This window comes from Macrobrachium nipponense, chromosome 3 (assembly GCF_015104395.2).
Source record: "Macrobrachium nipponense isolate FS-2020 chromosome 3, ASM1510439v2, whole genome shotgun sequence".
NCBI lineage: Eukaryota > Metazoa > Arthropoda > Malacostraca > Decapoda > Palaemonidae > Macrobrachium > Macrobrachium nipponense.
The window spans coordinates 20108245-20127243 of record NC_087202.1 but is presented as its reverse complement, the minus strand read 5'-3'; the positions used below and the strand labels follow the sequence as shown (position 1 = coordinate 20127243).

Sequence of the window (18999 nt, the reverse complement as noted above, 5' to 3'; positions counted from 1 at the left end):
CGCTCCTCATATGGAGTACCAAGAGCAAGAGAAAGAATTATTTAGACAAAATTTTAAGGGTGCTATTAGAACAGTAAAAAGGGATGAGAAACTAATAATAGGAGTTGATATGGAAGGCATGGTGAGAAAGAGAAGAGATGGGTATGAGGAGGCACACGGAGGTCATGGGTTTGGAATAAGAAATGAAGATGGGGTTATATATTCGAGACGGCGCAGAGTTTTAAATAGGTACGTACATGGTTACAGAAATTGGATAAGTACTTGATAACTTATGAAAGTGGACGAGCGCAAAGCCAAATAGATTACATCCTGGTTACATGAGCTGACAATAGCAATGTGATGAACTGCAAAGTGACCTTGGGAGAAATGTGTGTTAAACAACATATTTTGGTGGTGATGGATTTCAAAATGAGAAGTAGAAAACCCAAGAAGAGAAAGACAAGATCTAGAATTAAGATTTGGGATCTTACAGGAGAAAAAGGGAGAGCAATTTAGGAGGGCTGTAACAGAGAAATGGATGGAGTGGGGGAATTGTAGAATTTGGACAGGGTAAAAGGTGGGAAGAACCAGAGGATATGGGGTGTTGAGAGGAGACAATGGTTGTGGAAAGAGATGGAGGAGGGTTGGTATGGCTATTGGATGAGTGGCAGAGCAGTTGAATGACAGATTGGGAGCAAGAGGAGAATAGGATATTAATGATTTCAAACTTGAGGAAAAGGCAGAGACAGGATATGGGTAAATTGGGGGAGATCAAGGATAGCGAAGGAAATATACTGAACAGGGATGAACACATTAAAGAGAGATGGAAAGAGTATTTTGAAAACCTTTTAAATACTGAAAATGAGAAAGAAGAGAAGGAAACACAAGGGGTAGAGGGACCAGTAATGGAGATACAGGATACAGAGTGAAGAGCACAATAAGTAAAATGAAGAATGGTAAAGCACCAGATCCATTAGAGTTCCAAATTGAAATGATCAAATTACTAAGTACAGAGGGGGAGAAATGGATGCTGGACTTATTAAAGCTATGTGGGAAGATGAAGTAATACCAAGGGACTGAGAGGAGAGTCTCATGGTATATATACATATACACGCAGAAGGGAGATGTCACGGACTGTGGTAACTAAAGGGGGTTAAAATTCAACTAACAGAGCATGGAATGAAAGTTTGAGAGAGGATACTGGATGAGAGATTCATGAGAGGAAGAGACAGTGGATGCCATCTTCATACAGGCAGTCCCCGGTTATCGGCGGGGGTTCCATTCTTGGTAGGGTAATGATAAGCGAAAACCACCATTAACTGAAGCTCGGCAATTTATGGCGTTTATGGTGCCAAGTTTCAGTTAATGGCGCCTCTGCTAGGTATGTTATGGTGCCATAACTATTATCAGCACCTTATGGTTTTTATAACCGAAACTCGGCCCTTATGGTGCCCATAAAACCGAATCGCCATTTACCGGGGACTCCCTGTAATAAGACAGCTTCAGGAAAAAGAGGCTGGAGGGAAATCAAAAGTTCTATTGTGCATTTACAGACCTAGAGAAAGTGTACGATTGAATCCCAAGAGAAGTGATGTTTTGGTGTTTGAGGAAGAGGAAATTCTCAGAAAAGTGGTTAGGCTGGTTGAGATGATAAATAGAAAAATGAGCACAAAGTAACAACAATTGGGGAAACAGAAAACTCTGAAGTTAGTGTGAGATTACACCAGGGGTAAGCATTTGGCCCATTTTTGTTGGTGCTGGTCATGGATGTGTTTAAGTGAAGAGATCAGGAATGAAGAGCTGTGTGTACAGTGATTATCTGGCGATTACTGCTGAAATGAGGAGGACCTACAAAGAAGGGTCTTTAGAGAGGGGTGGCTTAAAGATGAATGTGAATAAAAATGATACTTTCATAATAAAATAAGGTTTTGTATATACTTACCCAGAATTATATACTTATAGTTTCCTGTTTCATACGTACAGCAGCCAAATTCAAATTTCGTGGGTAGCGCTTCGATTGTTTAGTATAAACATACAGTACCGTTCCCCAACAACAATATACTAGGAACGACTTAGCAAAGCACTTCATTCTGTTTCATGCATAAAGTCCATCAGAGGGGAGGCGGGTGGCTTCTGATCATGTAATTACTGAGTAAGTATATACAAAACTCTTTTATTATAATAATGTCTTTTTTGTACATGGGACTTACCCAGTAATTATATAGCTGACTCCACATTAAAATTTTGGAGGTGGGATCATGGACATATTCTACTACAAAGCATTACATCTTGTAATGAATTTAAAAATGGAAAAGTTGTTAGCAGTGATAAAACAATGCTTGTCATTCCTATGAGTTAAGAGAGCTATGCAGATGAAACACTGCCTCTGGTTGGCGCTCATCTTAACTCGTAGTAGCGTGGCAGTAGAGCCTCCTACTTAGGGGAAACTTTGCAGCAAGGGGAATGCTGCTATGGCTAGCAAAGTATGATAGGTGCCCACACTTTGATGGGCGTCACACCAAAATAAAACAACCAGAAAACACTGACACTTACACAGAAATAAAGTCCAGACCCATCCACTGAGAGTGGTGGGTGCCCTAGGTACACTGTACCCCGACTCTCCAAACTCAGCACCTTACCGGGAAGGTGAAGAGATAATAGGCGAACATTCTGTGCTTCCTTCCGTGATGCCATGCCAGTCACTAAAAATGGTCTCGAGGTACAGAAAATTTGACACTTAAATTTTCGAAAAAATTTGTTCTTTTAAAGCTATATACAAAATATATTAAGCACAGATCGCTTTCGCCTCCGGTAGCGCAATAGCAGAATGGGCGTAAAGAGCAAATAACACCTGGAAAAAACTAAGGAAGTAGAGGCTGTTCTTAGATCTTTAGCTTCACTTCAAAGTAGGCCAAAAAAACACTTGACAACACTGAGTGTGTCTTCACCCTTAGAGTGCCGCTGTCGTCCCTGAGCGACGACAGACACTTGTTATAGAAGAGCGAGCGTCAAAACTGGTTTACCACCATAGAAAAATGTTTACCCTTAAAATTACTGGTCCATTTTCTTTGATTTACAATCATATAAACCTGATGGCAATATCTAGCACCATCTATTGGTGGCATCCCGAAACATAACAAAAGAACTCAATGTTCAATGGTTACGTCCAGCTGGGCAAGAGATGACTTGTATTTTCTTCATTTATTCATTATAAATTTATTTTGTTCATTTATTCATTATAAATTTATGTGTTTTATGTATTAATGCATTTTTTGTGTTATGAATCAACACTGGTTGAAAGTAATATTTTGATAAATTACAAGCTTATGTAATTGTAAAATGAAGCAAATATAATGGCCAGACTAAATGTTATGTTTGGCTCTTTAACCAGCCATTTAAATTTTCAGCCTTTTAATCGATAGTAAATGTACACAAATATAAGAATGAGTAAACTATGTATGTTTTTATGTTAGGCTATATAAAGACATATACTTTACTTCATATATATGTATTATTTATATTTATATAATATAATATAATATTTATATATATATATATAGATATATATATATATATGATATATATATATATATAAACAGAGAGAAAGTGAGAGAGAGGAGGATTTGCCTAGTCGAGACATACTTGCCAGTGTCTTTTAGTTAGGCTAGGATTCGTGGACATTGTCTGGGAAAGGAAAAATATTGCGTTTTACAGGCCTAGGCTTTGTGGACATTGTTTGTTTGGGAAATGATAAATGAGTACTGATTGATTTAGCCAGTTTATTTGAAAAGTGTTGAAAAGTTAGTACTGACTGAGCAATGCAAACTAAACTCATAACACTAGCCATTATTATTTTTTCTTGCATTTCCTGTCTTGCTTTTGCTTCACATGCACAGTTGTGTAGGTTAGATTACTTATTGTTTTATTTGTTTTTGTATCACACACACAACTATGTAGCCTATGCTTGCTGTGTAGGTTAGCTTAGTTTTCAGCCTAGAAAAGTTTGAATAAGAGTTACTGTTTGATCATGGTTAGTTACTACTGATCAAACAGTAACTCTTATCTTGTGCCAGTTTACATGGTTTTGCAATTGGATTGTTGGAAGGTTATTAAAAAAGGCCACTGATTGGTAAGAGGAGACTGAAATCACCATTATCAAACAGACTCATGGGCAGGCATTTCATTACTCAATTTGTAGACAAAAATCACAAACCAGATTGTATTGTTTGCAATAAAGAAGTACAGGCAGTCGCCGGGTTACGACGGCTCCGGCTTACAACGTTCCGAGGTTACGACACTTTTTCTTAAATATTCATTGAAAAATCCGCCCTGGGTTACAAAGTTTGTTCCGACGTTACGACGCTGACGCTGACGCTTCCGACGCTCCGAGTTAACGACGCTTTTAAAAAACGCATACTATGATAAAAATCCTTTATAGTTTAGCACAGTATATTAATAAAAATAAGTTTTTGGTTAGATTACAATAAAAATTTTGAGGTTATGATGATTTTCGACACTTTTATGTCGTATTTTTCTGTTTTTTAGTGACGCCTCATTTGAGAGAGAGAGAGAGAGAGAGAGAGAGAGAGAGAGAGAGAGAGAGAGAGAGAGAGAGAGGCTCGAGAGAGATGGGAGAGAGAGAGAGCGTCTTCTGACGCTCCGAGTTAACGACGCTTTTAAAAAACGCATACTATGATAAAAATCCTTTATAGTTTAGCACAGTATATTAATAAAAATAAGTTTCTGGTTTGATTACAACAAAAATTTTGAGGTTACGATGATTTTCGACACTTTTTATGTCGTATTTTTCGAATTTTTTTAGTGACGCCTCATGTGCGGAACTAGTTTCCGAGCGAATGAATACATACTAGCTTGCGATGCGCAAAGTTTATAACAGTCCAAAAGCGCTTGTTTCCAGTAATAATAACAAAACGAAGTTTCTGGTTAGATTAAAACGCAAATTCCAAGTATCCAAAGAGAGACATTATCCTTTGATATGAGAGAGAGAGAGAGAGAGAGAGAGAGAGAGAGAGAGAGAGAGAGAGAGAGAGAGAGAGAGAGAGAGAGAGAGAGAGAGAGAGGCGTCTTGGCAAATGATCTTTTGCCAATGGTCTTGGGGATTGACGTAACGTTTATTTTCTGAACAGATAAGACAGAGAAGTGTTCGTTTCATTAAACGGCCTCTGACTCATGCCAGTAAATGTTTTGTTGATACTAATAATATAAGCCTATTTAAAGATACGTTTACTTTAATTAGTCTATATACGTAAATAGTAATTAACTGTTCTTGTAGCCCTCAAGATTTGGCAAAATCGAAGTATAGGACAGAGAAGTGTTCGTTTCATTAAACGGCCTCCGACTCATGCCAGTAAATGTTTTGTTGATACTAATATGTAAGCCTATTTAAAGACACGTTTACTTTAATTAGTCTATATAATATGTAAATAGTAATCAACTGTTCTTGTAGCCCTCAAGATTTGGCAACTCCAGGTTGTACATAAAACTTCAAGAATGTAGTGTCACCAGAAGATTACAATAGTTTTTACCTTCAAGAACCAGCATTTTTTTATGAAAATAACTCCAGGTTGTATATAAAACTACAAGAAACAACATGTAGTGTAACCAAAGGATTACAAGTAAGGTTTTAATAACTTTTTATTAGTTTAAGACATTTTTCCAAAGTCGTTCCGGCTTACGACGATTTTCGGGTTACATCGCGTCTTAAGAACTGAACCCCCATCGTAACCCGGGGACTGCCTGTACTGACTGCTGCTTGAAGAAAAAATGGCAGTGCAAAAGGAGGCAAACGAAATATCACTGTGAAACCTGGCCTAACAAACCTCCTTTGTGCATTTTGCCATGCAAAAATGAACCATACTGTAAGCAAGTACAAAAAGACCTGTGAATATAAAAAACTATACAAAAACAGTGGTTAGCTGAAGTTTTGTTTTAATAGTTTCCTAAATGAAAATAACATTTTCGTTTGAGAAGGGATTTTTTTTATATATAATGCACTAAATACTTTTCAATTTCATTCCTCTTTATATCATATATCAAAGGTTCTCTATTATTTTCATATAATAAAAATTGAACTGTATAAAATAAGTTATATATATTGCAAATTCTTTTCCAGTCTTTCTGTCAACACTACAAAATCTCAAAAAAGTGGTATGTAAAAGGTACCTATTTTACGTGTAAGAAAAAATATTTTTCTATGGAGTTATTTATCAAGAAATGGTTGCAAATTCAATCCACATGCCTTTTCTTTAGTTTAGCTTCCCAAACAAAAATGCTGGGTCAAGAATTATGTATAATGCACTCCAAAGGTTTTTTTGCTTTTTTTTTTACCATTTTTCTAAAATAACACTATTTTTCAGGACTAATCACATTTTAAGAAAAAAATAATGCCAGATATGGAAAATATATAGGTCCTGTTCTTATGGCAAGATGTATATAAAGCCAATTGGAGCATTTTCATTTTTTTATGAAGTTTTATGCAACCAGGGGGGAAATTCCTAATGCATATTGACGCAATCTTAAGGTTAAACTTGAAGTCCATATCAACTAGAGGACAACATGTTTAAACAGAGGAAGAGACAGGTTCTGAGAGGAACTCTTCTCTTCACACTGGCAGCAGATTCACGGACTCGTGTATTCACGGATCTTTCTCTGGAAGATTTCCCACCCTGATACACATCCCCCCCACAAATACGGGGGGACCACTGTATACACACACACACATATATATATATATGTATATGTAAATATTATATACATATCACCAAAACATTTTCATAATAGTCTCAAAGCAAATTCAACTCAAATATAAAAGAAAATTTACAAATAAACGATTACACAAAAAGAAATCATTATAAAAATGATCAGGAATGAAAGTAATCGCAATCAGTAACTGATTACGTGTCTCGCTAATTGACTAGAGTGGCCTGTGCTCCAGTCTAAATGACTCAAAAGGACACCTGTGCTCCCATAAGTAAATAATAAATGCAATAAGTAAATAACAAATGCAAAGGTTTTAAGATACAAGAGTGGAATAACATTCGAGAATTATTGTAAGGTAATTATTTACCAGTGTCAGGCTAATGACCAATGGCTGGTAACCAAAATCTAAACATAAAAGCTTGGCCTAAAGGAATGATGTAAAATCATTACTTAAGGCCATTATTAACCAATGACTTGCTTATAGCATAAGCCTGGGAAGTAAAACATGCAAAAGTACAGGGCTAATTGAATGGAGTTACATTCAAGGACTTTTCCCAGAGAATTCAAATATCCAGCTTGATGATAATCTGAATAAAACAAAGGACAAGCCTCATTCTACTTGAAGGGTACGAATACGTTCCGGTGATTGTGTAACGATACCGAAATCCAGTGATATAACCGGAAAATAAGAACAAGCTGCTGTAAGCACTCAATGTTTAATCAAGCGCAGCAGGAAACAGAATGAAGTGCTTTGCTAAGTTGTTCCGAGTAATACTGTTGGCGGACGGCACTGTACATCTACACTGAACAATTGAAGCACTCCCTGCGAAATTTGAATTAGGCGGCCATACGTTAGAAACTGGAAACTATAACTATTTAATTACTGGGAAAGTCCCATATACAAGACAGAGGTTTTGGTGAGCAGTAGGAAATTCAGAGGCAGAATAGTAATATGAGAAAGAGGGGGGTTGATTATAAAACAGGTGGAAAAGTTTAAATACTTAGGATCTACTTTAAGCCATAAGGGAAGATGTGAAACTGAAGCTGACATTAGGATAGAAGGTGCATGGGGAACGTGGAGAGAGGTAGTTGGAGTAGTTGGTGATAGGAAAATGTCAATTAGTGTTAATGTATGGATTGGAAACATGGGCTCTAAGAAGAAAAAAGGAAGTAAAACTTAACAGAAATGAGAATGTTGAGGTGGATTATGGGAATATCACTGCTCGAGAGATTGGAAAGACGAAATAAGAAGGGCAGGCTTAATAAAGATTACAGAGGTGATAAGAGAGGCATGATTGAGATAGTATGGGCATGTGTTGAAGAAGGATGATGAGGAGGGAGTGAAGAGGGATTGGGAAGAACCTGTTTGAGGAAGATCAAAAGAATCAGATGTCGTGTTAAAGTGAAGGAAGATATGGAGAGAAGAGGTTTGCTGGAGGATGATGCTTTTGATAGAAAGCACTTAAGACAACAGCCCCTTTAATGTAGGGATAACAATGGGAAAGAAGAAAAATAATTCTGACTTGATATCATCCTACCAACTCTTGTAAATAACACTATATATTCAAAAAGATATAGGATATCAGGAACTGAAAGATTTCTACAAACTCTGTCTATCCTCATATTATTGTCTGTATAATTTCTCTCTTAATGTTTTTGGAATGTTTACATGTTTTTTCTCCCAACCACAGTTACTCTTATGTTTGGTCTCTTAACTGCATTTCTTAGTTCATATCGTTTCTCTGCCCACTACTGGGTTCCTAAATTTTCTCCTGTCTATTTTTCATGTCTACTTTCTCTTAATTTAATATATATGAAGAAAGTATCTTCCCGATCCATCTTATTTTCATCTATTAGGCTGCCTAGCCAGTTAGCCACAGCCATATATTATACTCCTAATATAAAACCATGGAAACTTTCCCCACCTTGAGTCCAGTTTTGTGTATTTTCTCTGTGAGCTGGTCAACGGCAGTGTTGGATGGAGCGCATACAAGAACTGTGCCACCAGTCTGTTTGACCAGCTGATACACAATAGTTGCTGATGTCACAGTCTTGCCAGTTCCTGGTGGACCTTGGATCAAAGACAGGGGACGTTGTAAGGCATGCTTCAGGGCATATTGCTGAAAAGAAAACATGAAACTGAAAACTATGCCTAAATAAAATGTGAAAACTATGCCTAAATACAATTATCAGGAAAAATTATGCAACCGACAAATTACTGGAAGGTTAAGGAAACAAAATTTTATAATACGGTTAACTATACCTGTTTTCTTAATTATTGTATATAATCAATACATACAACTATGACTTACAAGAGGCCATGATAAGCAAAATGCACCGTTCCCTGATTAATTAGTAGCACTACTCTAAATAAAATTTACTTTAACATCATTGTAGAAAAAAAAACTCCTAAGAGTCCTCAACAAAATTTCAACTAAATATTCAATAAAGGCAAGAAATTTGGCAATGTTGTAAATTCACATAAAAAAGATAAGTCTCTAGTAGTTTCTTACATTTACCAGTAATCAAACAGCGGTGGGCAACTAACAAAGCATGAAATATATGTACCTGAGAATTATTCAGTGTAGGAAGGTTAGGAGCTGACAACTGCTTTGGAAGGTGAATATGACGAAAGATCAACTCGTCAACCTCGACATGGCCCAATAGCCGATGGTAGATGTAAGGAGAGACTGAAGAATCATCAACAGCAAACTTCCTCAATGCAGCCTGCATCCTAAGTAAACCAAAGTATCATATGAGTTTCACTAAACCCAGTTCATCAGTATTAACAGCATACAACGAACAGTAATTATATATACATACATATATATATGCAGAAAGGCTATGTAGTTACATTATGCACCAAATTACTTCATAAAGAATACTAATTTCCATACCTATCAAAACTTGTTGATTTCCAAACAAAGTCCACAACAAACTTATCCCGGCAATCAGTTGGCACACCAACATTAGATTTCAATTCAATCCCAACCTCCTCCCCAAAATTATCAGGGATCTTGATCACATGCCCTACCCCAGACCAAGGTTTATGGAGGTCCCCTAGATAACGGAGACGCAGCTCATCTCCATGCATCAGGCGCATATCTGTCAAAATAAACAATTTACTCAAACTATTTTCTTTTTATATTATATATACAAGTAGTCCCTGGTTATAGGCGGGGGGCTGATAAGCGAAAACTGCCATTAACCGAAACTCCGCAATTTATGGCACCAAGTTTTGGTTAACGGTGCCATAACTCTATTATCAGCACCATATGGTACCGATAACCAAAACTTGGCTCTTATGGCACCATAAATCACTGCTTTTATTGCATTAGACAAGTGCCATAAAACCTGATCGCCATTAACCGTGACCGCCAATAACTGGGGACTGCTATGTGCATGTGTGTATATATACACACATATATATATATATATATATATATATATATAACACACACACACACACACGTATTCCGTGGTCCCCGGTTATCACCAATCCGGTTTTATGGGCCTAGTCTAGTGCCTTAAAATCGGCGCCATACAAGGGAAGAGTTCCAGTTATTGGCACCATAAGGCACCTTACGGCAAGCCATAAAACACAGAGTTTTGGCTGATGGCTGTTTTCGCTTCTCGGCACACCCCCCAGTAACGGAGAGAATGATCATCTGCAAAAGTTAAACATTACAGAATGTAAACATTGTCATCCTAAGCCATTTGCATTTGACTATTGTTTACATTCTCAAAATCTCAGCCGATTAAGTACTATCAATATCTTTATTGCCAGTAGCTGCTAGAAGAGGTGTAATTCAAGAGATATTTTTTCTTGTAAATTGAACGAAGTTGGGTTTAAAACGTGCGCAATACTTGACTGTATAGGTACTAAGTGAGATATCCCCAGTTCCAGACATAACTTTCCACTGCTCCCTTATTCATTTTAATCAGTCTCGGGTGTAACCTGCAGCTTCAATATACAGGGATTCTTTCTTCAGATTTCCACTGCGTGAAGAATGAAGATCTTTACCTTTGGAAGCCACCACTGAGAATAGGCAAGGTTTAACAATGTGACAACTTCAACGCAACTCTTAATAAATGCTCGACAGTTAGGGCAACAAGCTTAAACCTTACATTTTTTAATTAATAACGAACCAAACTGATCATAAAACATACCTCCATCTGTTTTAGCAAGAGTAAAATAGGCACAAATTTTCTTGTTCAAGCCAATGTCCCAACGCACTTCAATTTTATCTTGTGTTTGTGATTCCTTCAATTTCTTGTCATAATCTGCTTCTAATTTTACTAGAGGTCCAAAAATATTCTGATACTGGAAACCATCTTCATATCTGTAAAATAAATATTTTAATTGAAAATATCAATTAAATTACTCAAGGAATGATACTTTGAAATGTTCAAAATATGCAATACAGTATTATAACAGGCGTAAAATGACTATTTGAGATATGCAAAAATTATGCATCGGTGGGTTGTAAGTGATCCCAACGGTTACATATTGATGTATGTAAAAAATAATAAAATCCCAAAAAATTAAGAAAAAAATCAGTGCATGTTTCCTTGAAAAAGTATATGCTTTTACTAGTTTTGGAAGGGTTATGCTTAACATGATTGGGGGTGTGCAGTGAAATGTCAAAAAGCACTTCAAGAAGGGGTCAAGTATTTTCACAAAAAGACTAAGTATTAATTACCTAAGGCAAACTTGCTGGGGTTCTTCATCTACACCTGGTCGCTCCAGATCATCAAAAGTTGCTGAAGCATTCTCTTTCCACAACTCTTCCAACTTGTTGATCTGCTGGGCTGTAATTTGTCTAGCCCGAAGTTGTTCTGCTTCTGAAGGTACACGAACAAGCCAAGGCAGCAGAGCACGATCACTAATCAGAGGTTTCCACTGCTCTGGATCCCTAGACGAAGAACATTAATAAATTACATGGATGATTTACCTCCTGGTGATGCAGTAACACAAGAACTTACATCAGGAAATTAATGATCATTTTAAAACAAGGTGAAGTTTATATCAAAATTACAGAAAAGAACCCACCAGTTCATATCACGCAGAGAACTCTGTGCAGCACATGGTTGGCGACATAAGAGGACCACCACAGATTCAGCTTTAGCAGGTATAAAGCCCAGCACAAAAACATTTTTCACAGCACAAGCATAGCACTCTAAAACAGTGTCTCTAACCAGTCCATCCTTGTGAAGACTAACCTCCTAAAAAGGAAAGGATAAGTTTACACTACTTGATATCAAATTATTTCCTTCTTCATACTATCCAGTAAGAATATTTCATACACCCATATGCAAACTATGATATCAACTTACCTTATGCTTTGCTCGGACAAGATGGTTTATGATGTGGGAACCAGATGTATTCCCCCTTCCATTACAGAACCATTTATGGCAAACATTGCACATAACAACAGAAGCTGGATCATGAATGCCACAATAGCGACAAGCCCAGTCCGGTAATTCCTAATTTCAACAATAAATCAGAAAATAAAATTATGAAAACGATACACAAGCATAGAATATTCTGTACATTATAGACAGTAAAGGAATAAACTTTCAATTTTCTCAGTTCATGACCTCAAGCTGCAACTGTAGCTTCACAAATTTAAATGGAAACAATACCTTAGCATAAAAAGCAGTCTCCTCATCCTCTTCTTCAAATTGCAAATCACCAAGAGCTTCAGTGGCTTTTTCTACCTCAGCTTCAACAGCATCTCCATTCACTGTGACCTACAATATAAATTCTTTTAATGCTTGACACATTTCTTCTAGTGATGCAGTTAACAAGGCTTGATTACACAGTAACTCCGCTTATGTCATAGAAGAATAAACTGGGAATATTTCATAAACACTTTATTAGATTTAATTAATTTTCACGCCAACAAGTAGCCTACCCTGACTGGCAGCATTATGGAAACCTAGAAGGTAAAAGAAGAGATATTTTGTGCTATTCATAGATGGCATGCATGCTCTTTCAAAAGCATTAATGGTAATCTTTTTTTTACCATCCCTAACCACGTAAGAACAATACAGTGATATATTTCCATACCAGATGTTACCAGAAAAACAAAGCTTTAAAAATTTTCATTAATATCCAACTCTTTATATGTTGCCTTTTCTAAACTTTAAAACTTTTCATTAATATCCAACTCTTTATATGTTGCCTTTTCTAAACCTTTCCAAAAATGTACATACTTAAAATCTAACTGTGACAATATCAAAGTTTTATCCAAGAATTATTTTTATCAACAATTCCATGTTCGTTACAAAGAAACAAAGCTCTAAGAATCTAAGGACCTTCTATCTTCAGCTTTGCCCACTTCTCTATCGGGTCACTGTTTCCAATTAGCCTCCTCCACCTTTCTCAGTCCATTGCATCGTGATTTCTTACAACTTTCTCCCACATGTCATCTGCCCTTCCTCCTCTTCTCCTTCCCTCTACCTCCATGCTCATAACCCTTTTACACATGTTCATCTCCTCTGCTTAACATGACCAAACCACTATAAAGAAGTCTTCTTTCCTGGGCCTTCTTCAATACTTCCCCTTCAACTGTTCCTTTAAATATTTCATTTCTGAGCCTATCTTTCAAAGTCTTCATCTTTGCCCCATCCATTTTCTGTTCTTGAGACTTCTTTATTGGCCACATATTGGGTCTGTAAATCATCACTGGTCAGAACTACACTGTTGTAAAACTGCCCTTTGACCTTTGTACAAATCCTCTTGGATGATCATCTCCAGTTTATCAAAGCACCTTGTATTCTGTGGTTGATACCAGAGTTGATATCTCCATTGTCAGTCACATTTGATCCTGGATACAGTCAAACCTCAGTTTTTGTACTGCGCTTTTCAATTCGAGTACAACTGCAAAATAAGCCATCGTGAGCCCAAATAAAGTTCCAAGTGCTAGCCTTTCTGTGAAAAAGGTGAGAAACACTATAGATTTTAAGAAAGAACTCGTAGCAAAGTACTAGAGGAAGTTGCATAAAGATCTCAGTGAGAAAATGCCTACAACAAGCGCTGCTGTTAGTGATTTTATTAACCAAACCTTGGCGATTTATGGCACCATAATGGTGTTTATGGTGCCATAAGGTGTCTCAAGGCACCGATAATTGGAACTCTACCCGTTATGGTGCCATAAATCGTTGACTTTATGGCATTAGACATGAGCCATAAAACTGGATCGCCTATAACCGTGGACTGTCTGTGTTGTTCTCAAGCATGGAAGTTTGCTACTGCCAGAGATTTATCTCTTTTAGACATTGTTAGTGGTGGAAGGTTTGTTTCCTAATAGTGACACTTTTATAATAAATTAAAATTTATATATCCTTTTCCAAGTATAATTAAATAGCTATAGTTTCCACTCGTATGGCAGCTTAAATTCAAAATTTTATGGGTAACACTTCAATATATGTAGTTTGTGTACATAACAGCCCTTCCCATTAATGGAATAATCCTCATTTGTTTCATGCCTTATGTCCATCAGAGGGTAGGATGGTGGGCTCCAATCCTGTAATTACTTTGTAAGTTTATCATGAAAAATTACATGTTTATAATAAATAACTTTTCGTATATACTTACCCAGTTTTTAAATAGCTATAGTTTCTAACTAAACAGTAGCTAAGATTTGAAATTCATAGTAGCGATTCTTTTCTGTTTTGGTGCAGGAGTAGCCCCGCCCACTATCAGGGAAGCAGAATATTATAAAGTTATAAGTGCTCTTTCTAGTTCCTTTTTTCACTTAATTTTGTAAAATTATAATTACAGCTCACACAATATCATAACAGATAAGAACATGTGTTGTAAGCCTGGAAATATAATTACTGGGGTGTTTTTGTTGAGCTTGGAACGGATTAGGCATCTTACATGTAAAATGCGGTTCAAGATACGAAAAACTCATGATACGAAGGCCGCCTCGGAACAGAATAATTTCATATCTCGAGGTACCACTGTAAAAGTTGCTACAAGTCATTTATGGCCCATGAAAGTGATCAGAGCACTTTTTCAGTAAAATTCATTCAAAATGCATACTACGGTGGAAAATCTTCAGCATACAGTACAATATGTATGTTACCCAAGATTTACCCCACAGCTGTAAGTAAACATAAATTATGTTACCTGCCAACAAGGGGTTAAAGAAAGCCCAATGTCTGATATAGCCTCGCTGAAGCATGTCCAACATAGCCTGGCTGGCTAATGTTAAAATCCAAAGTTTAAAGTAGCCTAGTTAACAAAAGTTCCAAGTCTAACATAGCCTAGTTAAAGAAAGTCCATTGTCTAACAAATCGTAGGTAAAAGAAAAATCTATCATAATCTAACATACCCAGGTTAAAGAAAGTCTAATGTAGCCTAGTTAATGAAAGACCACAATAATGTAATCAAGTTAATGAAAAGTACAACAGCCTAGTTAAATGAAGTCCAAACTCTACCACAGCCCAGTTTGACAAAGTCCTATATAGCCTGGTTAACCCTTAATGGACAGATTGCTCCTCGAAAGTAGTAATAACAGGTTTGCGGTGGTGGATGGATTAATCATGTTCATAACAATATTAAGAGCCATCAATTTATAAAGAATCGGGTGGGAAAGAGGCGTCAATACATCTATAGCCCATTATTTCACTAATGGCAACTTTTACACAGGCTAAAATCAAGACTGTAGCTCAAAACTTCAGTTTTCCTTCTGACTTCAAGGTGGAATGTATTGCATCTCTGTCTCACATGACGTCTTTCTGTAAATTTGCTCATAAATATACCAAGGGGTTGCTGTTGGTTTTTGTTCTTGCCTTTTACGATAATATCGGTTGCAAATGTAATTTTGCAAAGAAAAGTGCAAAGAAATATTAGAAAAAACAGTTGCAAATGTAATTTTGCAAAGAAAAGTGCAAAGAAATATTAGAAAAAACATGTAAAATTAAAATTAAGTTACTGAACCTTTGTTCTTGGTAAATTTACATAAATATTTTATAAATATTTTTCAACAAATATGGTAAGAATTTCTTACTGATTTTATTTCTTATCCATTTGATATTGTGAAGCTGTAATTATAATTTTACAAAATAAAATAATTTTTTTGGAAAAAACATACATATATAAAAGTTGGTAAAATTTAAGATACTCTAGTAAATGAGGCCCCACAAGGGATTGTAAATACAGGCAGTCCCTGGTTATCAGCAAGGGTTCCTTTCCCAGGGAGTGTGCTGATAAGCGAAAACTGCCATAACCGAAACTCGGTGATTTATGGCGCCATAATGGTTATCGGTGCCTTAAGTACCCTATGGCGCCATAAAGCACCCTTACAGCATGCCATAAGAACCCTTATGGCACCGATAACCAGAACTCAGCCCCATTAGGGAGATATAAATTGCCGATTTTATAGTGATAGACAAGCACCATAAAACTGGATTGCCATTAACCGATTCTGCTAATAATGGGGGACTGCCTGTATTCACCTATCCAGTGAGGGTTCAAGAGTCCAATGTAGCCTAACTTGGTGGTTACAGTACAGGCAGTCTCCGGTTATTGGCGATCCGGTTTTATGGCGTTTGTCTAGCGCCATAAAAATGACAATTTGTCCAAAATTGCATTTTTCCTAACTATACAAACCTGAGGTCCTTTTACAATAGGAAGGTACTAGCGGCAGCTGGATAGGTCGTAAGCTTTCGAACAAGGGGTTCGGTAGTTAACTGCTTGTCCGACAGGCGCGCGCGACTGGGAGGTAAACAAATCACTTTTGCTTTTGGCCCAAGCAAAAACTGCAGAGTGAGGGGTGGCATGAGGTGGGACTATGTGTAAAAGGACCTCAGGTTTGTATAGTTAGGAAAAATGCAATTTTGGACAAAATGTTATTGTTATAATACAATTAAGTTTGTTCATACTTACCTGGCAGATATATATATAGCTGTATTTTCTGAAGTCCGACAGAATTTAAAAATTCGCGGCACACGCAGTGGGCGGCCAGGTGGTAGTACCCATTCCCGCCGCTGGGAGGCGGATATCAGGAACTATTCCCATTTTCTATTCATATTTTATCAGTGCCACTGTCTCCTGAGGGGAGGTGGGTGGGCACTTTAATTATATATATCTGCCAGGTAAGTATGAACAAACTTAATTGTATTATAACAATAACATTTTGTTCATGAAACTTACCTGACAGATATATATAGCTGAATCCCACCTTCGGATGGTGGGAAGAGACAGAATAGGATTTTTGGGAAACTAAATTAAGTAGATGATATACATCTTGGTTCCTGACCTGTTAGCATAGCCGACTTCGTGATTACTGTCACCAAAGTCTGCTTCTGCGTTACTAGAGTTGCCAGCGAGGTAGAGACCTGTAATGCTGGTGCGCTCTAGATGATCTGTCAACGGGGGCGTGACCACAATGTGACTAGACCATATGACCATACTTCTGAGGGCACCGAAGCTAAAACCACCACCTGACCTAACCTATCAAAGTTAGTTCCATAACTTCTAGGCTAAAGAAAAGGAACGCGCCTCAAGCGACCAACCCTTCAAAGTTAAAAGCACACCTATCCCTTTTCTATAGGATAGGATTCGTGTTGCTTCTTGCACCCAATAATATATCTACGGATATGTATGGTCCTAGCGACTTACTGATCTGAAATGTCGTCTTCACATCCCGTCGGGAGTGTGAAGCGAACACAGAGTTGCTTCGCTAAAGCGTGGCACTCAGGATGTTACTGAGTGTCATGCTCTGTTGAAATGCTTCCGAGGCCGCGCCCTCACCTCTTGAGCATTCATATTAAGAAAAATCTCAAATCTTTATGCAAACATAATGAATGAGACCTCTTAAAAGAACTCCTTGGCTATAATGCCAGGGTGTTCTTGGACATGAACCAGTCTGGTCTTTTTACGGAACACCGCAGATTGTCGGGAGTGTGAAGCGAACCCAGAGTTGCTTCGCAAAAGTGTGGCACTCAGGATGTTACTGAGTGTCATGCTCTGTTGAAATGCTTCCGAGGCCGCGCCCTCACCTCTTGAGCATTGATATTAAGAAAAAATCTCAAATCTTTATGCAAACATAATGAATGAGACCTCTTAAAAGAACTCCTTGGCTATCATGCCAGGGTGTTCTTGGACATGAACTAGTCTGGTCTTTTTACGGAACACCGCAGATTGTCTGTTGACCTTGACTTTCTATAGTTTTATCAAGATAAAACTTGAGAGACCCTACAGGGCACAGGACTCTCTAATGCCCTTGCCCAATAATTTGTGCCATACCCTTGGTCTCCAAGCCTTCGGGTCAATGGTTAGACAGGTTTTCGTTCTTATCAAGAACGGAAGGCTTAGCGGACCGACCGCATTATGTCCTTTAAAGCCAAAACCTCTGATGATGGCTAAAACCTCTAACCCTCCTTGCCGTGGCTAGAGCGGTTAGAATATTAGCCTTTCTGGTCACGTGTATTAAGTTCGCAGAAAGGATAGGTTCGAAATGCTTTTGGCATCAGAAACTCAGACTACGTCTAAGTTCCATGCCGGAACCTTTGATCCAGAGAATTTCAAGATTTCCACAGACCTCAAAGATCGTGAAGCTTTGTTGTTTGACAGAACCGAATCTCTGAGCCTAGAGGCCGTCAACAACATATTTGCATATTCTACAACAGTTAGGACTTCTATCTTATCTCATACTTTCATACGGAAAGATAGAACCATAACGAAATTCACAGAGGTCGAGGTGGAGGAACAGTCATTTCCCTTCACTATCTCCAGAAACGGCCCCTCCGATTGAAAACTGAAAATAGGCAGCACTGCTTTGCCTTGGCCAAGAGACTGCCATTAATCTTGAAGCTCTTATCGCTTCTCGATAGTCTGAACGCCTTCAGAGTCAGAGCGGAGAGATATTAGATACTTCACTAAGTGACGATGTTAGATTACACAGATTCTCTCGGGAAGGGTCTTTGGACAATTCTCTGAATTACCTGACCTCTGTGAATCCAACCTCTTAGAGGCCAACATGTGGCGACTAAAGCTAATCCTCTAGGATCATGAATAAGGGAACAACTTAAGAGGAAGCTCCTTCGTCTTCAATATTACGAAAAACTTAACGAAAGGACGCCCTCAGTCTCTCCTCACTTTCGACATACTTCTAAGTGAGGATTATTCACAGACGTCAGTAGTTGTTGCCTTCGATCGAGAAGACCCGCACGGACGTGCACTAGTTTAACGAACCTCTTGAGGATCGTTACGTTCCGTGCCCCAGCCCATAACCAATTTCTTTCTCTTCTCGAGCTATGAGAGAGCTGAGAAATTATCCGAGA

At 37.7% G+C, this 18999-nt stretch overlaps 1 protein-coding gene across 2 annotated transcripts in view; it reads right to left on the bottom strand.

Annotated features, from left to right (window-relative positions):
- The window catches only part of LOC135221651 (regulator of nonsense transcripts 1-like), a 103247-nt gene that overhangs the window by 36113 nt on the left and 48135 nt on the right, over positions 1-18999 (bottom strand). For both annotated transcript variants that reach the window (XM_064259342.1, XM_064259343.1), the window contains exons 2-9: positions 12346-12453; positions 12037-12186; positions 11753-11925; positions 11403-11615; positions 10870-11042; positions 9597-9804; positions 9268-9433; positions 8625-8819 (exon numbers count right to left, since the gene is read on the bottom strand). In XM_064259342.1, the coding sequence (XP_064115412.1) occupies positions 8625-8819; positions 9268-9433; positions 9597-9804; positions 10870-11042; positions 11403-11615; positions 11753-11925; positions 12037-12186; positions 12346-12453 (1386 nt within the window). The remainder of the gene's footprint in view (positions 1-8624; positions 8820-9267; positions 9434-9596; positions 9805-10869; positions 11043-11402; positions 11616-11752; positions 11926-12036; positions 12187-12345; positions 12454-18999) is intronic.